This window comes from Marmota monax, unplaced genomic scaffold, assembly GCF_021218885.2.
Source record: "Marmota monax isolate L192 unplaced genomic scaffold, Marmota_monax_Labrador192_F-V1.1 WCK01_AAM20220418_F8-fsc00442, whole genome shotgun sequence".
NCBI lineage: Eukaryota > Metazoa > Chordata > Mammalia > Rodentia > Sciuridae > Marmota > Marmota monax.
In genome coordinates this window covers 184,631-209,178 of record NW_026692662.1, presented here as the reverse complement: position 1 = coordinate 209,178, position 24,548 = coordinate 184,631, and the positions used below count along the sequence as shown (strand labels likewise).

The following is a 24,548-nucleotide window of genomic DNA, read 5'->3' as shown; positions in this document are numbered from 1 at the left end:
AGGAGTCTTGAGACCCCATCAATCATCGATGGCTAGCCCTACAAGAATATGGGGGCTAGGGTCAGGCCGTGCACCTCTTTGTGTACTGGGACAGTCTGAAGCCCAGTGGCCCATCGTAAAACATTTTAGAAAGAGTCTGGTAGGTGGCCTTAAATTGGAACATGCCTTGCTCCACTGAGGCTGACAAGATGATCAACAGTCAGTACTCCATTATGTGTTCATGGGGGTTACACAGTCCTCTGAAGATGATCTGTGAGGTCTATGTAGAGAAAGAGAAATAATTTTGGACCCAGAGGTCAAATATGAGGGAGGAGTCCCTAAGGACCACTGTGGTGGTCAAATCTGAGTTTTACCTTCTTCCCAGGTTTTGGCACCAAAATAAAAGGAACATGACCATGGCACTCAGAATGACCAAGAGATCTTTATTGTAGCAGTATCTGATCGACAGAAAAAGGACGAGGGAGAGAGAGACAGAGAAGAAAAAGAGAAAAGAAAGAGAGGGAGAAAGCAAAGGGGGAAGGCAAAGTGAGAAGAGGGGAGGGCCTGGCAGGAGAGAATTTTTATAGCCAAAATATAATGGGATCTCTGGGTCTGCAAGCTGCCTTGTTGGCATAGTGATTGGATCATACAGGCAGTTGCTAAGGGTGTCATCTTTTGCCCTCAGGCAGGGGCCCAATGTGGGTTTCCACTGCACCAGACAAGTGAGGGTTGAGTGTTCAGTTTTGAGTGGGTTTCAGTGTTCAGTCTTGAGGCAAATAAGCTATAAGGCACCAGAAGGGTGGGGTTGAGTGTTCAGCCCACCTGCAGCTAACATTTGTTCAGCCTGCCCTGCAGCTAATACTGATATCAAAAGGAAAAAAAAAAAGTGTGTGTGTGTGTGTGAAATATAATACACACACATAACACACACACACACACACACACACACACCACACACTAGGTTGGACACTGAATAGTCCCAAGCATCATTCTTTATGCTCCTCTTTGATAAGCCCAAATCATGTCAAAATATTTGGTGGACTATTTTTTGTTTTGTTTTTATACTCCAGATAATAAATCAATCAATATTTTCTTTACATTCGTATAAAAGACGTTATGTAACCGGGGATACTGCCACACACATGTGCCACCAATTTTCACCACAGAATAAAATTACAGTCATTCTTCTATCCAGTTGTTTTATACCAAGGTGCATTAAAGAATCTTGTTGAAATTGTTCAGATAAACATACTGATTGGAATCATTGTCAATGTCATTGTAAGCGGAGTTTAAAAAGTAGTGTTCTAGTTCACAGCCCACTCATCAATCACACTCCTTCACTCAGGAAGCAGTTCAGCATGGGATATGTCACTTTGACAGACACTCACAAAGCAAATTGCAGATGCATGCTTATAGGATTTTAGATCTGACATTAAATCATTGAAGTCATGATTTTAGTATAGGAAAGTGAGTGGCGATGGACAAAGGTCACAAGAAATAGTTTCAAATCTGAGAACATAGAGGGATGAATATATTGAGGTGAGGTTTGAAGTGTCATAGGGCAAGTCTTGGTGAGTCAACCCTTATTTTCAAAAGCTGATGGTTCAGATACAAAAGTGTGTCACCAGGAAAACTACTGGGTTTTCTCAATGAAATTGTAAAGATGGTTTTTCTTTTTTCAGTATTAACTTTATCAGCATGAATTTACTGGGAGAAATGATGATTTTGAGGCAGTTATTCTCAGGACTGTGTATACTCCTCTGGCTATTGTCCATCCTAAGTTGAAGCATAGACCATTTCTGAAAATACACTGACTCAGACCTGTACCAGGGCTCATTGTATCACTATTGCCTCTCATACTTCATTTCCTCATTAATTTATCCTCACCAGTGTGAAGTGGAACAGCTCTGTTACTAACCAGCACAGGAGACTAAAGGACAGGCAGAAAAGCATACATTCCCAGGGAAACCAGGACTTCCTCATTTTAAAAAGGTATCTCCAACCCTCTGTGGCCCAGGAAAGGGAGTGGTCATTTCCACCTTCCATCAATGTACCTATCGCACCAGGTGGGGCCTAGGAGAAAATGTTGCCTACATTCTTCTTTCAAGGCAGTGCCTGTCTCAAGTCTGCATCTTCTCTAGAAAAGTTCTGTCAAACTGAAACACAGTCTCTCACAACCACATAAGACATGTAAGTTACCAATATTGAGGAGAAAAACATGGGAAAACAAGTATTTCAGTTGCCCATAATCAGTGTCCTGAGATGTCCACAGGGTCTGCCTCTCTCCCCATTTTCCACAGGAGCAGCCCCCAGAACTCAACCTTCTAAAGAAAAGAAAATGTGGCATGTCTGTCATTCTGTCATTGCTTCCCCACCCACCATCCTTGTGGAATCCTACACTTCCGTAGTGACATGAGGCCCTCTTTTAGGTTCCAAAGTCAGCTCATGTTTTAAGTTAACCCTGGATTCTTTCAGCATGGTAATGGGAAAGGATACTTCCATATCCAGGGGAGGCCCTGAAGGCAGATCACATGACATTCTGTGGAGATTACCAGCTTTTGTGTCTACTGGACTGTGATCTTGATTCTATATTAGAAAACCAAATTTCAAACCAGGTTAACTTAATTCCAAACCCCAATAAACCACCAAGGACTCCCTATACAATTATACTCTTAATTTGCCTTTCTTCTGGACACTCTTTTTAAGTGTTCTTTGTATAAGCCCTTGCTAGACCCCTGAATCAATAGCAGATTTCCTCTATTTGTGAATTGCTATTATTTCAAATAACCAGTGTTTGGGAAACATGGGGAGTCCCTAAACTCACTGATTTATCATTACATACTGGTAAGTCCCAAAGGTACCTCTCAGATCTTAGCTACAAATCTTTTTGTGAGTTCTTTATTTACATGAATATTTTAAAGTTCAGATTATGCCCAGTGTAAATTTGAGCTCAATGTCAGTCAGATTGGGACTGAGAGAAACTGGACTGTGAACAAAAGCAGGTTGATATATGTATATATGTATATATATACACACAAATCTCAACATATACAAATACATATACATATGCATATATGTATACATACACATACATCTATATGAATGCAAGAATTCTAAAACATCTCCACTGTGGAACCTGTGCATTTCCAGATAAAGGAATTGTTCCTTCTAAAGATCAAATATAATTATAGTGACAAGATTGGAGATGTTTGAATCTAAAAAAGTTTCTAAATCTGTAGAATAAATTGGAGAACATAAAAGAGAAAATAAATGCCTCCAAATCAATGAGGTGCATTTTTTTTGTTTTAATAAAACACTAAATAAATGAAATGTCATGTCTCTAAAAAACTATTGACAAAGGTGAGAAGACTACTCCCCCACACACAAATCTTCTTGCTTTTAACATACATATATATTTATGACTGAGATGGCTATAGGGACTAAGAGAGCACCCTCATACATATTTATACCAAAATTGTAGGTTCCAACTTAAAAAATCCTGTTTTGAGAAATCACCAGAGCATTGGAAGATAAACCCTTCACTGTAATGCTAGATTTCTGAAGGATCCACTTCTCAACTGGACTGCTCCCCTAATAAAGAGATCCTGAACCCTAGGACAATACAGAACAAAACTCTGAGTTAAGAGTATGTCTCTGGTTGGAGTTTCTAAAAAGTTCCAAATTCCCCTTTCCAAATTAATAAAAGTAATAGCTTATCATTTGCTACTTTCCTTATTCCACCAGAGTCCCCCTTCTCAAACCCCTGGTGACTGTGTGCTCTGCTAACTGATGAACCCAGCCTAATTCCATCTTAAGATTGGGAGCCATCTTGTCACAAAGTCATGAAAAGTTAATTTCTGTTTTACTATAAATTCCTGAGATTTATCAACTTCTTTGGAATTCCTGCCTGTACCTTGAACTCACCCATGCCTGGCTTGCCCTGACCAGAACAACCCTCTCTGAAACCTCAGTGGTACCTCATAAATTCTGGCTTTCCCTGACAAGATAACAATCCTCTCTGAAACTCTAATAGTGCCTCATAAATTCTGATGTTGGGATTTATATTTACTCCCTAAGTGCTGAACCACTTAGACCTTTAACCTACTACTTGCCTTTGTATTATGCATTTCAAAATCCTGTTACCTGTAAGTTCTCAAGACACCCCCCTTGTTGCAACTTTTTGTGCTATAAAACTGAGCTCCTAGATAGTTGGAGTACTGTCTTCTATTCCCACATATTTCAGGAGAGGGACAGTCCCTGCTGGTCAGAATTACAAGCTTGCTTTAATTTGATTTAAATTGGAGTCAGTGGTCTTTTCTTTGCATCATGGTTTAACACTAACACTGTTGACCTCTTTCTTATTCTATTTCTGCTACACTACAAACTTCTTTTGGGGAAGAAGTTTGTATAAAAAAAAATGAATCAATATCTTATTGAAGGCAATATTTTAAATACCCATGTGGAGTCCAGGCATAGAAGTACTCAGAGGTAGAGCACTTGGCTCGTACGTATGAGGCATTGTATTTGATTCCCAGTGCCATATATAAATAAGCAAATTTAAGAAAAAAAATGGTCCATCAAAAACAACAACAACAAAAATATTTTAACAAAAGGAGAAAGAGACTGCTGAGTTCACCATGTCTGTCGCCTCTTTTGCCTTCTGCCACTTCACCTTCTCCATGACACAAAAAGTTTGGCCAGTGGTGCACGGGATTGCTCTTTATTCTTCTATGTCCACACTTCACTTTTATTCTTGACACTTACAAGCAACAGGGGTGGGGAAGAATTGAGCTGGTTCAAGGCCAACTAAAGAACCATCCTGTACCTTGATACCAGGAGATCAGCATAATTGTTGGGATATTGGCATAGCAAGAAGCATTGAAGGGTCTTGGTGACCAATGTCATTTGTTAGTAGGTTTCTAGAACTGCTCTCTACTTAAATTTCCTCTGAAAAATTTGGGGTACTCATGCAAACTTGCACTTTACACAGGTAATATATTCCTCTGACCCCAGTAGTGCTCATGTTTTGTGTGGTACTGAAAGATTTTAGCTGCCCAATAACCTACAATGGAAGTCACCACCTCAATCTTAAAGAAATGTGATTCATTCTTATTAGGGTTAGTACAAAATGCATAGTGATTTTGCCTAAGACCATCAAACCTTCTTATATGACTTTTGGAATGCTGTTAGTGTGCTAAGAACAGCCCACACACTGACTAGGGATTTTGCCCTCAGAATACTTGAGGTAGCCTCTCCCATGCTTTATTAGAAGCTAGCATCATGGTTTCCTTTTCTTTTTGTACCTGGACCTGGACCATGAGGCATCAAGATGTGAACCACATCACAAGTGCACACTAGAGTATCAAGGGAAGCAGAAACACTAAAATAGAAAGGCCACATCTACAGTCTGCAAAACAAAACTTGTTAGGCAAGCAATGATGTACTTAACTCATTCTCTGTCTCCCTCTCTCTCCCTCCTTCCAAGCCACCATGAGGTAAATAGTCTCTCTTTCCCTACATCACTCCATATTATGTTTTGCTTCACCTCAGGCCTAAAGCAAGGTGGTCAGTCTGTGATACACTGAAAAAGTTATATGACCATGAGCCAAAATAAGTCTTCCCTCCCATAGGTCGAATTTTCCAATATTTCTGTCAGTACAATGGAAATGTGATGCATAAATCAAACTGAAACTTGTAAAGGCTCTATCAGATTTCTGGTTCAGAGTTCCTCAACCTGTACAATTTTTTTTTTTTTCTCTTCTTCAAAGGAACTGTAAAAATTCGACTCTTTCACACATTACTTTTTTCCATTACCTTTCATGTATAAGAAGTAAATATCACACATTTAGAGGGTTTCTCTTCCACTGTCAGTGAAATGGCTTTGAAAGCAACAGGGAAAAATGATTTATCACTTCTTTAATGTTCAGAGTTTTTGTAGTGTGAATCCTTTCATATTTGAAAATGAACAGGAAAACTGAATTATTTCTCAGAACTTTTGCATTGAAATAGCATTTCTTTTTCTTTTATATTTACTGAGTTGTAGATGAAAACATAGTATCTTTTTATCTTTTTATGTGGTGCTGAGGATTGAACCCAGTGCCTCACACATGCAAGGCAAGCGCTTTACCACTGAGCTATAGCCCGAGTCCCTGAAATAGCATTTCTAATTATCATTTTTTTAATGCTTATTAGGGGAACTGCACCAAAGGAAAGTGTTTACATTAATATAGCTTTGTTCTGATTGTTTATATTAATATAGCTTTGTTTCAGTAGAAGAAGTTATTTTATGTTTTTAAATGTCACTGCAACAAATGACTTACTACATTGTTTATGCACAAAGAACTTCTCACCAGTATGTTTGTTCTTGTATTTGAAGGTAGGAAGATCAATTGAAAGCTTTTGCACATTGTTGACATTCATAAGGCTTCTATCTGGTATGAATTTGTTTGTGATTTGAAGCTAATAATAAGACAGGTTAGGGATTGTGGCTCAGGGGTAGAGCGTTTGCCTACCACCAGTGAGACACTAGATTAGATCCTCAGCACCACATAAAAATAAATAAGTAAAATATTCTGTCCAACTACAACTAAAAAGAAAAAAAAATTACACAATACACAATCAAATTTTTTCTCTGTGATATGAGTGTGCTATGCGATTGAAGGAGAATGGAAGTCCTGAAAGCTTTTTCACATTGTTTTCATACAGTCTTTTTTGGTATGAGTTTTCAAATTGAATTGGAATAAGCAAAGGTTGTACCACATTATTTACTTTCAAGAGGCCTCTCTCCAGTATAAGTTCCTTCATGTATATGAAAATAAGCATAACTAGTCAAATTTTCACCAGACTATTTACATTTTTAAAGTATTTGAAGGTAAGCCAAACTACTGAAGGCTTTACCAGACCATTTAATCTCACAGGGCCTTTCTCCACTGAGATTGTTCATGCATTTGTAGGAAAAGAGAAAAAGAAAAAAAAAAAAATGATGTTTTTTTTTTTCAATTTTTTGGATATTGATGAACCTTTGTTTTATTTATTTTTCTATATGTGGTGCTGAGAATCAAACCCAGTGCCTCACACATGCTAAGCAAAGGCTCTACCACTGAGCTGCAACCCCACCATGAAGGTTTTACACATTGTTTACATTCATAGAGCTGCTCTCCAGCATGAGCCTGTTCATGCACATGAAGACAAGTGGAAGGACTAAACGTTTTACCTCAATGTTTACATACCCAGGTAACATTCTTTCCAGTATGAGTATTTTCTTGGGAGTGAAGTTCACCAGTTGAAGCAAAGGCTTTCCACATTGTTTACATTCGTAAGGCTTCTTTCCTATGTGATTTTGTTCATGTGAGCAAAAGTAATCAAGGAAAAGCTTTCCCACAGTGTTCACACTAATAATTTTCTCCAGAATGATTCTGATTAAGCCTTTTAAGGCTAGACAACGTAGTGAAGACTTTTCAACATTGTTTACATTTATAGGGCTTCTCTCTACCATGAATTCCTTCATGTGTGTGGAATAGAATGGACTGAGTGATGGCTTTGACTCACTGCTTAGTCATAGGGCTTCCCTCCCATATGGGTTTGTTCATGTGAGTAAAGGCTAGAGGACTGTGTGAAGGTTTTGCCACACTGCTTACATTTATAGGGCTTCTTTCCAGTATGAATTCCTTTATGTATTTGAAAGAAAGAGAATACAATGAAGGTTTTCCCACATTCTTTGCATTCATAGGGCATCTCTCCAGTATGAATTTATGTGTGTATTCAAAGGTTAAACAAACTAGTGAAGGCTTTAAAACATCTTGTACATCCACAAGGTTTCTACTCAGTATTAGTTTGATTATGTGTTTGAAGGTAAGAGAAGGCAGTGAAGGCTTTTCCACATTTTTTGCATTCATAGGGCTTCTCCCCAGTATGAGTTCTTTCATGTGAGTGAAGACTAGAGGACTGATTGAAGGCTTTGCCACACTGCTTACATTCATAGGGCTTCTCCCTAGTATGAATTTGTTTTATATTTTCGAAGGTAAGCTAATACAGTGAAGGCTTTTCCACATTCTTTGCATTTACAGGGCTTCTCTCCATTATGAGTTTGTTCATGTGAGCAAAGAGTAGAGGAATGAGTGAAGGCTTTGCCACATTGTTGACATTCATAGGGTTTCTCTCCAATATGAGTTCGTTCATGTGAGTGAAGGCTAGAGGAATAATTGAAGGCTTTGCCACATTGCTTATATTCATAGGGCTTCTCTGCAATATGTGTTTGTTCATGAACCTGAAGTTCAGAGGAACAAGTGAAGACTTTACCACATTGTTTCATTCATAGGGCTTCTCTCCAGCATGAGTTCGTTCATGTGAGTGAAGGTAAGATGACCGAGTAAAGGCTTTACCACACTGTTGACATTCATAGGGCCTCTCTCCAGTATGAATTCGTTCATGTGAGCGAAGGCTAGAGGAATAATTGAAGGCTTTGCCACACTGCTTACATTCATAGGGCTTCTCTCCATTATGAATCCTTTCATGTGAGCGAAGGCTAGAGGAATAAATGAAGCCTTTGCCACACCGCTTACATTCATAAGCCTTCTCTCCATTATGAGCTCTTTCGTGTAAGCGAAAGCTAGAGGAATGTCTGAAGGCTCTGCCACATTGCTTACATTCATAGGGCTTCTCTCCAGTATGAATTCGTTCATGTGAGTGAAGGTAAGGTAACCGAGTGAAGGCTTTACCACATTGTTGACATTCATAGGGCTTCGTATGAGTTCGTTCATGTGAATGAAGGCTAGAGGAATGAATGAAGGCTTTGCCACACTGCTCACATTCATAGGGCTTCTCTCCATTATGAGCTCTTTCATGTGAGTAAAAGGTAGAGAAATGAGTGAAGGTTTTGCCACACTGCTTACATTCATAGGGCTTTTCTCCAGTATGAGTTCGTTCATGTGCATGAAGATAAGATAACCGAGTGAAGGCTTTACCACATTGTTGACATTCATAGGGCTTCTCTCCAGTATGAGTTCTTTCATGTGAGCGAAGGGCAGAGGATCGAATGAAGGCTTTGCCACACTGCTTACATTCATAGGGCTTCTCTCCTGTATGAATTCGTTCATGTATTTGAAGGGCAGTGGAAGAAATAAAGGCTTTCCCACATTGTTTACATTCATAAGGCTTCTCTCCAGTATGAGTTCTTCCATGTATTTGAAGGTTACCAGATGTAGCGAAGGCTTTCCCACACTGTTTACATTCATAGGGCTTCTCTCCAGTATGAGTTTTTTCATGTGAGTGAAGGTGAGAAATCCGAGCATAAGCCTTGCCACACTGCTTACATTCATACGGCTTTTCTCCTGTGTGAGTTCGTTCATGTATTTGAAGTTCAGAGTAACATGTGCAGACTTTACCACATTCTTTACATTCATAGCACTTTTCCCCAGTGTGAATTCTTTCATGCTTACGAAGTTTACTGGATGAAGGAAAGGCTTTACCACACTGTTTACATTCATAGGGCTTCTCTCCAGTATGAGTTCGTTTATGTATTCGAAGGTAAGAGAATTTAATGAAGGCTTTACCACATTCTTTACATTCATGGCGCTTCTTACTTGTATGAGTTCGTTTATGTTTTTGAAGAGAATATGAATGAATGAAGGCTTTCCCACACTGTTTACATCTGTAAGTCGTCTCTCCAGGAGGAGTTTGTTCATGCATTTGAAGGTTATTTGAAATAGTAATGGTGCCTCCACATTGCTTACATCCAGGTGGCTGCTCTCCAGTATGAGATGGTTGATATTTTTTAAAACACCTGGAACAACTGAACTCTCTTCCACATGTCAGACCTCCATTAGGTCCATTTACAGTGTGCTCTGACACCTGGCATTGAACACTTGTGAGAGAAATGGAGGATTTTCTCTTCTCTTTACATTCATATAGCTTTCTGCCACACTCCTCCTTCTCATATGGTTGGTTTGCAGAGTGAGATATGACGGGCCTATTAAGGAAAACGTGACATGTGAAGACCTATCCACACATATTGCTTTCACATGAACTGACCAGCAAAAATGTTTTTTTAAGACTAAGACGTGGAATCTCCCTGAGGTTTTTCCACACTGAGTACCTTTTCAAAGTCTTCCAGAGCCTACCATATGAGTTCTGTAAAAACATAATAATAATAATTACAAGCACAATTTATGTTTGGATCATTAATACTTTTACATTTATTAATAGGCTTTGGACTTATACTATTACCGATATCATGGAAAGTACTGTTTTTTTGTCATATCTATACTGTATGCTCTTTGAAAATCAATGTAACAATTACTTTGTAAACTGCTTCTCCACAGCTGCTACTAAAGCAGTGCCATCATAAATGAAGCTTGTTAACACTGTCAAAAATTCAATAGTTTTTGAAAACAGTAAACAACTATCTTACGTTAAAGTCCATATTTGGTGAAAAAAGAATAAGTATAATTCATCTCATGCTTGTTTCTGTTGCTTATTTGTGGAACTATAGGATGTGCTAGAATTCCCTCAAGGCACTCGGTTTCCTCATATGAGTACAAATTACCTTATGTCTCTCTTGGTATTTGTGTTCTGATATTCCATGTTCTGGTCCTCCCATGTGTCTCCTGAAATGTAGTCCCAGAAAAGTCATTATGCATCATCATGATTTCAGAATGCATTATGGGATTTACAATTTGGACAACTATACTGTGCCCATTAAAAAGATGGTAAAGGCAGGGAGGAGACAGGATTATGGTATTTATGTTGCAGAGTGCAATGACATTAGGCCCATATTATTCCCTAAAGTACTCCCTTTCTCACACTCCAAATTCATGAGGGGGAAAAAAAAAAAAAAAAACTCCCAGGTGCTTTGTCTTTGATTATGTAATGAAACGTCATCCTTACCTATAGAAGCCAGGTTTCTAAGGACTTCCCGCATCACATCTATGTAGAGATTCTTCTGGGAAGGTTCCAGCAAAGCCCACTCTTCCTGGGTGAAGTTCACAGCCACATCCTCAAAGGCCACTGAGGTCTAAAATATCCCACAAAAGTACAGGGTATACCAGGAGAGATTGACAGCATGAGAGTTCTATTCTCTATATGTGAGAATAGATGATTCTACATGATTCTGTGATCTCCAAATATTCAGTGTCTGATTTGGTTGTTAAACTTGTACTCTGTCTGCACTCACTTCCCCAAATGGGCATTCCAATATAAGAATGAACTATCAGGAAAGCATCAGCAGAGAAAAAAAAAATACCCTTCTCAATTTTAATCAAGAAAGTAAGGTATGCTCTCAGGTCACCCCTAAGATCTTCTCAGGGTGAATAACTAATACATGGAATGAAGAAGCCCTACGACCTCATGTGCAGAGGAGAGCTAATATTAGTCTTTTTGTCAACACCTATCCTGAGAAATATCTGTTGACAAAGTTGTAGTTTAGCTGGTAGAAGGTGGTAAAGATTTGGATAGGATCTCACCAAACTAAGCATTTACACTGAATCACAGTGCTTGACAGTATAGGTAAGCAGCACAGGATGTGCTGAATGATAATGTTTATTTCAGAAATCATGTTATTTTGTCCCACTCATACAATAGAACTTCCAGGATCAATGAATCCCAACACCTCAAAAGAAAAAAAAGAACAAGAATTGTACATCTGCGTATCATGCATCTGGAGAAGTGTTGATACCTAGAAAGAATGAAGCAGCAGCAGCTGACAAAAAGCAAACCCAATTTTGTGACATTAACACGCACATACCTGGAAATGAATAATACACCCTAAAAAGCCATGGGGATCTACAAAACCTGAGGCTATACTGAAGAACAAAACCAGGTCTCCATGCTCTCACCATTTCTAGAAAACACACCAAGAGGGGGGCTACTAGGGAAGCCAGGAACAAAATCACACCATTCCAGACCTCAGGGCCGACTCTCACAGCACCAGACACTGAGGCAAAATCAAGAAGTCCACCACAAAGATAGAGGTAGGAACAGGTAACACATTTGCCTTGTATTTCTGGCTTCCTGCTCCCTACAGTCTCTATTACAAGTGGACAAGGACATCTGACAGGGTTTCTTCATTGCTGAACCTACCAGAAAGCCTGCAACATGCGGGGAGATCCATACCCGAGAAGTCCCAGGGCTCTAACACACAGAGGCCTCACACAAACCTCCTCACAGGCCCACAGCCACTCAACTGTCACAGGCTGAAGTGATCAACCCTATCTCATGTGTCAGAGCGGTGGCTCCTGGACCTCAAGCCATTTCGCAAAGTTGAGGTAACCCAAATGAGTTCACAACGTAGGTCCACACAAAATCCTGCCCTGCAAAGTTCAGAGCACCAGCACTCATGATTTTCAAAGCCTGGAAGTACCCAAGAAGAAGATGTGTTCCCAAGGTCAGGGGTGAAAATATTAGTAAACAAAACTCAATAAAAATCAATTAATAATCAAAAATCAGCTTTGCCCTTATAAAATTCTGAAATGCAATTCTTAAAAATTCATTTATAATGACACTCCAAGAATAAATATAGAAGAATAAATAATATAATAATAATATACGCTACATACATATACAATAGAAACTATAAAACTTATTTTCTAAACTGTAACACTTCTTGGAAGAAGCTCAAGATCCAAATAAATGAGAAACTATTTCATGCTCATGGAACAAAGGTTTAACATTATTAAGGTGGTGATACTCCCAAAGAATCTACCAATTATATTTAAACCCATCAGAATCCCGGGTGATGATTCCTTTTTAGAAATGCAAAACATCATTCAACATTACAAGGGACCCAAAATACCACAGGACTTTGAAAGAGCATTTTGACTAGCAATGAAATTAGTACAAAACTTGCTTCAAGTCAATAGTCACCAAAGGTGCCACTAATGGTACCTGTAACACCACGTAGATGAGAAATGACAACACCTCCAGGGAGCAGAAGGTCAGCCAAATAGCAGTGGAGCTGCTCCACACAGAAACACAGAAAAAGAAACAGAACAAAGGTGACCCTGGAATAGCCTCAAATTTCACATAACTTCATGATGCACCTCAGTCCTTACTGCAAACTCTGGGACTCAGCACCATTCTGCAGGGAGCAGCCTGAGCGCCCTGTGCAACATCAACATGCTACAGTGATAAAGTCACAACACAGTTCCCGGTATCCAAGGCCAGCCCAGGACATCACCAAGAGAAAAAAGAATAAAGAAAATGAGGTACACATACACAATGGGATTTGCTCAGTCATAACGAATGAAAGTATGTCATCAGGATGAAAATGGGTAGAACTGGAAGACAACATGCTAAGTGAAATAAGTGAGAGCCAGACCTCAGATGCTGAATGTTTTCTTTCCCATATGTGGAAGCTAGAGGAAAATCAGGACAAAAAGTGGGGTAGGCAGGATCCCGTGAAAACAGAACAGAGATCAGTACAGAAGAGGACAGAGATTGAGAATTAGGGAGGAAGGAAAAGAAAAGAGAGAACACTGGAATGAAGTTGGACAAATTATGCTATGTGCATAGATGACATATCATAATGAATTTCACCATTATGTTTATCTATAAAGCATTAATTAAAAAAGAAAACTGTAGATAAACAGAAGGAAGTCTAGTAGAGTAGCAGTAAGGAAACAGAAAGAGAGTAGGAGAGAGAAAAGGGAGTTACTGGGGACTGAAGTAGAGCAACTTACACCCTATGCTTGCATACTATATAAAAAATAAAAACCCAACATTAGCCAGGCAAGGAGGTACACACCTGTAATACTAGCAACCCGTGAGCCGGAGGCAGGGGATGCAAGTTTGAGGCCAGCTTCAGCAATTTAGCAAGGCCCTAAACAAGTTAGTGAGACAGTCTAAAAATAAATAAATAAACAGAGCTGGGGATGTGGCTCAGCGGTAAAGTGCCACTGAGTTCAATTCCTGACAGCAAAAAGATACATAAATAAAACAAACTCTAATATTATGTATAACTAATACAGTAATACAAGTGGAAAGGAAAAAAAGGGGGTGCAATTTGAGAAAATCTGGGAAGCACTGCCCTGGGTTTTATACTCAGCACCACAAAAGAAATAAACAAACAAAAAACATAGCCTATTTTTTTTCTTAAAGCCCTAAAACATTTCCAATAAAAACAATGATCAAATAGAAAAGATTAAAAAAAAAAAAAAAAAAAACAAACTTTTTTTCACCTTGCTCACCTCTGAATAAATATATTTCACATTTAAGGAAACCCAGGTCTGCAATAAGTGAGAAGATCATTTTAAAGTGATAAACACAGAAAGGGCTGGAGCTAAGGGAGCAGATGTGTATGGATCAAGGGGCTGGTAAGGTCCCTGCCAGCCGGACATCATCCCACCTGGTCCTGTTCAAAGGAACACTCCATGATCACCCTCCCAGGAGACCTGGACCATGACTCCAGTCTAGGAGACTTTCAGGTTTGCACAGCACTGCACTGGGGGTGGTCCTTATGCTCTGGGAGAGTTTTCCTCCTTCACAACTGTGAGAGAATGCAAGGGCAGGAATCACTGCTGACCTGGCCCCTCAGCACCAACATCCACAGGCTCACTGTCCACCTGTCTCCAAGGAATTGGATCAGGGCTTGGGGGAGACGATGTCCCAAGGAGGTAGCTCTCTAGATGAGGCCTGTTCCAGGACATTCCTCAGCCCCAGGGCCTCCAGCTGCTCCCCTCACAAGCTGAATGACACACCTCATAATGTCCTTTAGAAGGAGCTGACCCAGAGCCTAAAATTGCCTGCTTCCTGTAGGACACAGGGCAGCCTACAGGACTTGAGGCAGCCCCAAGCGGGACAATACAGTGGCTGAAAACATGGGACCCTGTGAGGGGTCCAAAGGAAACCTCTCCACAATTTGATAAGGTATCAATTCCTGGGGAAGGAAAAAAAAAAAAAAGAGAGAGAGGCAGGCACAAGTTCTCTTAACAGTGAAGTTCCAGGTGACTGTTCTCTCCTTTCATCATATGGGAAATTCACGAAAAGAAATGAAAATGCTGTGAACTTGGAGGGAGAGTCAGATCTGTAAATATGAGAAAAGGACAGGAATATTAAGAATGTACCAAAAGCCCTGGTAGAGCATAGGAGGGGGAAAGGAGGGTGACTCCTTAAGAAGAAGAAATACAGACCCCTCAGACCAGCATCTTCTACCCAGGAGCCCCACACCTAAGGCAGGATCCCCTGAGACCCGCTACCTTCACTTCACACTGAGAACCTAGGGCTGGGGTCCAGCTGGGCAGAGAGGGTTCTGCCAAAGTGGCTACAGACCAGGCAGCACACTGGGAACCCACCTGCACCAGCCCACACCATGGCCATCAAGGGCTGAGCTGAAGCAGCATCTGACTCAGGTACTCTTGGCTGACTATAGAGCTGACAGTGGGAGGCCAGAGGCCAGCCACAGCTGGTTCACCACTTATAACAAGCCTACTTCCCACCTGACCAGACCTCACACACTCACCATTTTCCGCCTTCTGGGGAGACCTGACATCCTTTCTGTGGATCTCATAGCACCTGTAGGTCACAGGGAGACAAATGTGAGCCAGAGCCACTTGGGCCTCACACAGCAGAGAAGACACAGTCCTGGAGATGGATTCTGAGCTCCACAGGGTGAGAGATACCGGCCTCTGAGACTGTGGAAGGCCACCCCCTCCCACCAGCTGCCTGCTGACTGCCAGGGCTCCACAAGACCCCTCTCTCACCCCAGCCCAAATATGCACACTCTGGGGCCCTGACTGACAGGAGATGCATCACGCTCCTGAGTATGTAGGCCAGGAAGACAAGGTATTGGCAAAAGCCCTTTTCAGGCAGGACTTCCTCCCAGCAAGGGGACCTGCCCTAACAGGGGGACATTTCCACTCACGCAGAGCTGAGCCTGGCTTTCCACAGCAGGCCCTGTTGGCTAGGAAGCTCTTCTGGGCACAGAGTCCCAGGCATATGTGAGGAATTACAGCCTTAGTTCCAAGGCAGCCTGACCTGACCTCAGAGAAGGTGTGTGCCGCCTGGTCAGGCCTGACTGGGAAGGAGGAAGCCAGGCATAAATCACTTGGGAAGAGGCCAGGGCTTCATGGGAAAAGCCTGCTCACACTTTTACTCTGTCAACTAATTTTAAGACAGAAAAATATAAAGACAATCAGGAAGTACAAGTATTAAGTGAATAAAAAACTAATTACACGGCAATAATAAAAAAAAAGAAAGAAAAAGAAAGAAAAAACTCAGTGAAAGCAAAAGAAAACACTTGAGCCAGCTCAGATGAGGAGCCTGCCTCACTCACAGTTCAGAATGAATACCCACACACAGTGGGGTAAACACATTCCCATGTTGGCAGCCACACTCTGCTGAAATTTGGCCCAAGGGGACTCATTCCCTGTGTCCAGGAGGGGACACCTAAGGATTTATCTCTTGAAATGCACCATGTCCCCTGTCCGGTAGGTTTTCTTTATAAGATAAATTCAAAAGAAGAGAGTGATACACTCACATTTATTAAAAAGGGGTTTCCTCCATCAAACTGCAATAGGGGGCAAGAAGGCTACCCTACCTCAGGGCAGATGTCTGCAGTCTTTACAAGAAAAAAAGAATTCAAGTGCAGAGAATAATAAAAGTAAAAGATATAATATCAAAAATAAATTCAAAATGAGAAAATGACTGAAAACCATTTCAAAGAACATGGATATAAACTGAAATTTTCTCATGCTAATGGTATTCAGTGAAAAGCAATATATAGCCACATGGAAGTATAAAAGGATAGACAGGTAAGAGGGTAAACACACAAGGATGAACAGTGAGAGAGCTGCTCCACATACTACAGTGCAGTTTATCCATAATCAATAATCTGAGAATTTCCCTATGTGTACAAAATTATAAAGGGTACACACTTGGGGACCAAATTTAAAAATAGAATGAAATTGTCAAAAACATAAAAATGAAACTGGAAACAAGTGAGGTTCATAAAGCAGGAACAGGGAAGAAAACTGGGAGACCCAAAGACTCAGACAGCACAGGAGTCTAACCACCTGAGGCAGAGAAACTACACATTGCACATTATAGAACTCCAGTGATAGAGCACTAATGGTAACATTAAAGTACTGAAAACTCAATAAGACAGAACTAAGAAAAATTCTGCTTCCTCACAGCTGGTTAAACTAGAAGGAAAGACAGAATTAGCACTGCACTCACCTCCAGGCAGAGGTTGGAGAGAGCAGGGAGAGAGGCAGCCTGCCCAGGGCCAACCCATCCCTATTTGGACAGGAATATATGGGTGAATTGATTCATATCAAATTGAGCATTAAAAAATTGTTTCAAAAACTCTGTTCTTTGTTACATCAAATTACTGTATCCAAATAAATGTTAATCCATAATATAAAAATCTTCCATTAAAGAAGGAATGAAATTCTTGGGCGGGTGAGGTGATACATGCCTGTTATCCCACTGGCTTGTGATCGGGAGGCAGAAGGATCATGAGATCAAAGCCAGGCTCACAACAGGGAGGCATAAGCAATGCAGTGAGACAATGGCTATTTAAAAAAAGAAAAAAAAAAATTACACAAAAAGGGCCAGGGATGAGGCTCATTGGTTGAGTGCCCCTGAGTTCAATCCCCACTACCAAAGGAAAAAAAGAAAGAAATAAAAATGAACTTGCTACATTCTTGGGACAAACTAGAATTGACTTGATAGCAAGACTTGATAAAGGAAGCAACAGAAACCAGCTCAGGGAAGCACCCTCTGATCCAGGAATCTCCGCTTGGGGACCACTCTCATAGAGGATGCAGCTCATGTGGCTTCTCCTAGGGAATGAGGAAAACATGAGTAGCTGGGACATTTGGTTCTGGAAGGTCAATGTGCTCTCCTCTCCCCAGAGTGGAATGTTCCCTCCTGCAGGACCTCAGTTGTCACTGGCACCCAAGCACCCACCAGGAGGCACATGAAGGTCCTGGCCTGTGAGGCCTCTTTCCTGAAACCACTTCTGACACCACATGTGAGTTTGATGAACACCAATCTGTTCTCCAAAATCACAAGTCACTCAAAAGTTCAATTCTGACACCACCAGTCAGCACAAACCCTAGTTCAGGGTCAGCTCAACACTGCCCCACTGTAGATGCCAGCTGCAGGGCAGGAGGGCCAGTCCTGCTGAGAGCAAAGAACTACAAACTGGGGACTCCCATCACCCCTCCTCAACTTCACTGATTTGATTTTAGCAAAGCACATCACTTAGGTTCAGTTTAAAGGACTCAACTTAGGATTGGCCAAAATAAAAAGATATATAAGAAAAAGAAAGTGTCAAAGAGAATTCTGCAAAATATCTTTGATTCAATAACCCCAACTCTGCATTCTGCCAGAGCAATTCCTGCACAGAAACCCCTTCCCATTATGACTTAAAAGATGTTCACTTTTTAACCCACGGCACATACACACTGATCCTGAAAATCCCTCCCCTCTTTTTTTCCCCTCATAAGTGATGAGGGAACCAATTTTGTTTTCAGGGATCAGAAAAATACTTCTTAAGCAAAACTGACTCAAATTTCTCTCCTTGAACCAGGACCCTGAACTCCGACCCACTGACAGCAAGAACCAATATATACCCTTCTTCCTGAGAACAGGATGACTTCTGGTGAAACATTCTGGTGAACATTCTGGTGAAACATACCCCTGAGAACAGGATGACTTCTGGTGAAACATTCTCTGACCTGGGATCTGACTCTCCCCTGTCCCTGCGCCCTCCCCTCCAAAATACAAGAGCTCATGATTCGGTGAATCTTTATAATGAACCAATTAGTCTGCCACATGTATTGGGGAAACATACTCACTTTCTGCGACCACAATGGAACAAAACCTTTCCTATTTCTTTTCCCAGGTAGCATTTCCAAAGCCAAGTTGTAGAATTCTATTTTAAACCCCTCTCCCACCCCTGCTCCCCCAAAAAGAACACATCTGAAAGGAGAAAAAGGTACATAAGAATTTTTAGCTAGACAGGTGCAGTAGTGCAGGCCTACAATCCCAGTGACTTCAGAGGATGACACAGAACAAACACCACTTCAAAACCAGCCTCAGCAAGTTAGCAAAGCCCTCACTAACTTAGTGAGGTTGAATTTTTGTAATAAAGAAACACACTTCTGGACTGGGGATCTATCTCATTTGGTAGAGTGCCTGCCTTGAATGCTCAAACCCATGGATTCAATCCCCAGCGCACACACACATACACACACACACACACCAAAAAAAAAAAAAAAAAAAAGAAGAAGAAGAAGAAGAAGAGGGCTGGGGTTGTGGCTCAGTGATAGAGCATTCACCTAGCATGTGCAAGGCCCTGGGTTCGATCCTCAGCACCACATATAAATAAATGCAATAAAGGTATTGTGTCCAACTACAACTGAAAAACAAATATTAAAAAAAAAAAGAAGAAGAAACCAAGTTCTCTACCACACTGTCTTCTGTGAATACATTCATATCTGCAGCCACACTGAAACAGGTTTTCCCTTTTTCTATTCCCAGGTAGCATTCCCAAAGCAAAGCCCTGGAATTATATTTTAAATTAGCAACACCCCCCACCCTGCAAAAAAGGCATCTGAGAGACTCGGTAAACTCACTCTGGGGAACAAAACCGGTACATAAGAATTTTTAACTAAGGAAATATAAGACCAAGTATTTCTTTTCTGTTTCTAGCCTTCTTTCCCTGCTGAATTATATCTCTATCTTACTCTTTAGAAATATTTTCTGATCAGCTCTACTAATAAACTACATTATACAATTAATAAAAAAACTGACACTAAAATACCTGAGCCAGTCTTTCCAAGACAACAAATCCAGGCAGCTGCAGCACCACTGGACACTGACCTGTCAGACTCCAGCTTCAGGTCAGGCCATCTGTCACCAGGCACATCTTCCCACCCACCTCCTGCTGATGAAGAGCTTTGTAGGGTTTTGCTCCACCTTACTAGGGTTAGTTTCCCCTGCTCTTTAGGATAACTGTTCTTCCTTCAAAGCTCTGAACGCATCCTGAGGGCAGGAACCATGTGTGTCATGTTCCCTCAACACCAGTATCTCACTGCCTGACCTGAGTATCTCCAGCTGCTCCCGAGAGGCTGCTTCCTATACCTCAGGCTGTCCTCTAGGAGGAGCTGATGCAGAGCTTGAAATTACCTACACCCTTCAAGGCACAGCACACCTGTGGGCACCCTGCTGCAGCCCCAGGAAAGGACAGATGGGCTGAGGACACAGGACCCTGTGTGGTACTGAAAAAATACCTCTGCCCAAAGACTCTGCACAGGTGTCTGTTCCTGGGCATGATGAAGAGATGCATCAGGACTTTATGAGGACTTTCTAGGTAATTCCTCTCTGCTTTCCACTCCTGAGAAAACTTTGCCCACATTAAAAAAATAATAATAAAATAAAATAAAACGTTTTTTAGAAGTGCAATTAATGAATAGATGAAACTATCAAAATTAAAACACCATCTGGTCAGGTGTGGTGGCCCATGCATGAAATTCCAGTGCCTTGGGAGGTGGAGGTAGGAGGATCCTAAGTTCAAAGCCAGCCTCAGCAACCGCAAGGCACTAAGTAACTCAATGAGATCCTGTATCTAAATAAAATACAAAATAGAGCTGGGATCTGTAGGGGTCTGCTGCCAGCCCTAGGAGCAGCAAAGTCCCAATGGGAAATGGATTTCACACCTAGCTTCCTGCACATTTAGGAGTATGTGCTGTAGGGTGCACAGGTTAATTCTGTGGAGAAAACAGGGACAGACGGGGACCCCAAGGGCCAACTGTCACTGACAGAACACACCTGAGTCCGGATTCCATGTCACCCTCCCCTGCTCACTGCACACTCTGGGAGCGTCAGGCTGCATGAGCTGCCTAGATAATGACCCAGAGAGGTCGCCAACAGGGAGCGGAAGAGGACAGGGACCTGCTGCCCTGCCCAGCCCAGCCCAGCCCAGCCCAGAGACAGACACCCAGGACGACTAGCCAGAGAAGACTCGGTCACCCTCTGCAGCTGAACTCGGGGACCTGCCACCCAGCCCACCCCGCGGGATCAGGGGGATAAGGTCCAAGGTCACCCGCCAGCAGGGACTCGTAACACACTATGCAGCCGACTTCGTGGACCCGCCACCAAGCATTCCCCACCCCGCGGGATAAGGGACAGGGTCCAGGCCACCCGCATTGGGGACTCCGCCCCACGCTCCGCAGCTCACAGGGACTCGCGTGGCCAAGGCAGGTGCTCACCGGGTCCGGCCAGTACTAGCCGCACATTCATCGTTTTGGGGGGCTCCAGTGACCCGCCGTCCTTCCTAGGGACGTCCGGTATCCGAGCTCCGCGGGTCCCCAGGATATGCAGAGTACCTGGGAATCCAGCAAAATGGCAAAAGCGCAAAGGAGGAAAGAGCAAGTTTGCGACAGCCCGCCCTTCCCCTCCGTCTGCGCACCTGATTGGACAGTTCCTCCCCAGCGCCTAATTGTCCGCCTCACAGTCTTGAGTGACAGCTATTCTAACCAGTCGGTGGCTGAAACAGGCCAGAGTGACAGGCTCTTGGCCCAGCCCTTTTCAGGCAGGGCTTCCTTGGCGAGAGGGTACCTGAGCCTGGCGGGAAACGTTTGTACTCATCCTGGTGAGGAAGGCAACAACCAAAGAGGACTAACGAATGTCAGCCATATGTACAAATAACTGTGCTGTTCACGATTGGGAGTAACTTGAGAATTTTATTACGATTTCAAATTGCATGACCTTCCTCACCTGTGTTCTTTTAGACGGCTCAGCCCCAGCTATGGAAAGGAAGGCCCTGTTTAATTGAAATAAAATGTGTCATGTATTTTAAAATTTTCGGAAAGCCACCTAAAAAACGATAAAGAAACAGGTAAAATAGCTCAGGCATACCTCAGTGGTAGAGTGATTGTCTAGAAAAAAAAATCCTAAAAACAAGAGAGTCAGTTACAGGTGAAATTGGTTGTGAGTTCTTTAATGTAATATACATAAAATATCATTGTTTTTCTATGCAACGGATGCAGTGAGGTATTACTGTATGCGCTTAGCCCACAATCCACCAAGGCAGGAGAAGGGAAGCAAACCTCAGGTCACCAACTTTCCTTTATTCTTCAGGGAAGTCAATCCATCAGGCATAGGAAGTTTCATTTTCTGGGTATGGAAATACATTACCCCCCACCCCACCGTGATACAGGAGTTTGGAGACTGTAGACATGCAGTTTGGACAGTCAGGAACCTAGTACTGCAAGTTAAAATTTTAACTCAGGAAGGCAGCTGTAAAAAGTTTTAAACTTATTGTCACTGGGAAAAGCTCACAACTAGGTGTTCCCTGCTTATCTCTGGGACCCATTGTTACCTAGAGCCTCACTATTTGCTTTTCTCCTTCCAGGAATCATCTGCTATGGGAAAGGGTAAAAAATTCAGGACCCAGCCTTTCAGTGTTTGCCTCCCTCCTTCAGGACTCACTGTGGTTGTGAGAAACTGATATGACTCCATTTTTTTGAGAAACCAGCTTCTACCTCAAGGCCTGTCCAGAGGGAGGGGGCATGACCTTTGTCCTTGGAAAAACCCATGGAGCCTCCTAGGCACATACCCACCCTGCTGAGTTGTTCTTAAATAAGAGGAGAGATCTGTAGCTCCAGGTGTCCCTGACTCAGTTTGGCTAGGTAAGGACCCATAGCAACCCCCTAGCAACCACCAATCAGCATGAGACAGGGAAAATACCTGAAATGCCAGGTGACCCTCCCAGTAGTTTTGCGGATTGATAACAGGATTAGGTAACCCTACAGTTTAGCATATACACCCTTGCAACCCCTCAGGGCCTACACCAATCAGTTCAAAGGTATCCACCACTTGAACTAACCAATCACCCTTACCCAACTTGTTCCCGCCAGTGAATGTGTTAATCAATGTTAAGAGTTGTTGTTTGTTTTTCCCACAGTATGAAATGATTTGCTGTGTGATGTTGTGACACATAGAGTATCCCCCAAAAACCTATAAATCCTCACCGAACCAAGGGCCAGGACTCACTCCTCAGGACCCCTGCATCGGAAATGGTTGTGAGTCCAGGCTTGAGCTTACAATAAAGACTCTTGTGTGATTGCATCGAATTTGGCTCCTGGAGGTCTACTGGGGTCCCACGAATCGAATCTGGCATTTCAGTTGGGCAGGGGTAAATGTTTGCTTTTGGTAGATTTGCTGGGGAAGAACCCAAAAAGGGATGAAATTTTGCTTTTTCCCTCAGTGTCCATTGTTAATGTATGGTTAATTTTCCCTCCCTCCTCTCAAACCACACTGTCTTTTCATTTTTCTTGGTGAGCTGTCTTGTAGGAATGTTATTTTCCATAAACCTTCAATTACTATTAATTAACTACTTGTCTTTATAGTACTATTTCTTTAAAATTTATGGTGTTCTCTCAGTAGCTCAGTGCAGACCAGCCACACTCCTGTGGTCAGGAGTCCAACCTAATCTTTGTGGCTGCCACATAACAGGTGCATCTCTGAGGTTTGTGACCCCCTGATGTCTGTCAGCAATATTCACCCACTTTTATGCTACAATGAGGATACATCTCTTCCCTGCTAGTAGCTCTCCTGCTTTCCAAACAATAGAGCCCCAGGAGAGAACTGGAGATGCAGGCAAAAAATCTCCACAGGTTGACCACACCTCCCCACCTGTTGCTTGGTGGTGGCCCATCTCCTTCCAGAAATCAGATAACAAAACAACAACAATAAAAAAAATTATAATAATAAATTTGAAAAAAAAAAAGTGAGGAGAACCCTAAGTCTTCAGCTGTGTCCACAGCTCACCTCTACAGTTTAGATGTGCAGGTAGCAGATTAAAGATATACTTCCTGACGAATATGCAGAATAAGTCCAAGGCCATTTCCCCCTATGTGCAGCTGTTTCCTCACCCACCTTGTCTGGGGTAAAATTGAAGCTTCTGTCTTTGAAAAGTCCAGGCCTCAGCTAGAGGGAGGAGTACATAAGGAATGCCTGGCACCTGACCTCCAAACCTAACCACAATACAATAAGCCCCCTATCCACACTCCTGTCCCAACCTAATGAATCAGCCTATAAAATCCACCCTTGCTTTAGCCCATTACTATCCCCCCAAAATGAGTCATATCAGGTGTCTGACCTATTGACTCCAACCACAGGTAATAAAGCAGAGCTTGGTAATCTGAGGCTTGCTTCCCAGCTCCCACTCTCACTCATGCACGATTTTCACTTGTACTTACTTTGTAGTTGGACCTTGACTCTAATCTTCAGGCTGTGACTGTTTCCTCTTCACATGTGTGGACTGCCCTGTGACTACCAATCACATGTACAGATGTTCATATGCATACCTGTGTAACTCAACACCATCTAACAGGAAACTCAACCTTGAACAAGGGGAGGATAACTCAGTGCCTGTTGGCTTCCTGTTGTTGGCCAGTAACTCCAGTGAATGTGTTGTTGAACCCTGGCCTCCCATCTGCACTGGGTCTATGTGTCAGGTGGCTCTGACTGTAGAACAAATCACTCCACAACTTACCAGCTCAAGGATGAGCTGGTCAGCAATCTGGGCACAGCAGGGCCCACGCAGACATGTGTTCTACATGTTG

The 24,548-nt window shown here is 42.1% G+C and overlaps 1 protein-coding gene and 1 pseudogene across 3 annotated transcripts in view; both read right to left on the bottom strand.

The window, feature by feature from the left end:
• LOC131423153 (putative zinc finger protein 818) overlaps positions 1-7,486 on the bottom strand; it is a 35,581-nt gene extending 28,095 nt beyond the window's left edge. For all 3 annotated transcript variants that reach the window (XM_058579925.1, XM_046446432.2, XM_058579926.1), the window contains exon 1: positions 7,209-7,486. In XM_058579925.1, the coding sequence (XP_058435908.1) occupies positions 7,209-7,486 (278 nt within the window). The remainder of the gene's footprint in view (positions 1-7,208) is intronic.
• Positions 403-21,350, bottom strand: LOC124093902 (zinc finger protein 14-like; annotated as a pseudogene).
• Positions 21,351-24,548: the final 3,198 nt, after the last annotated feature.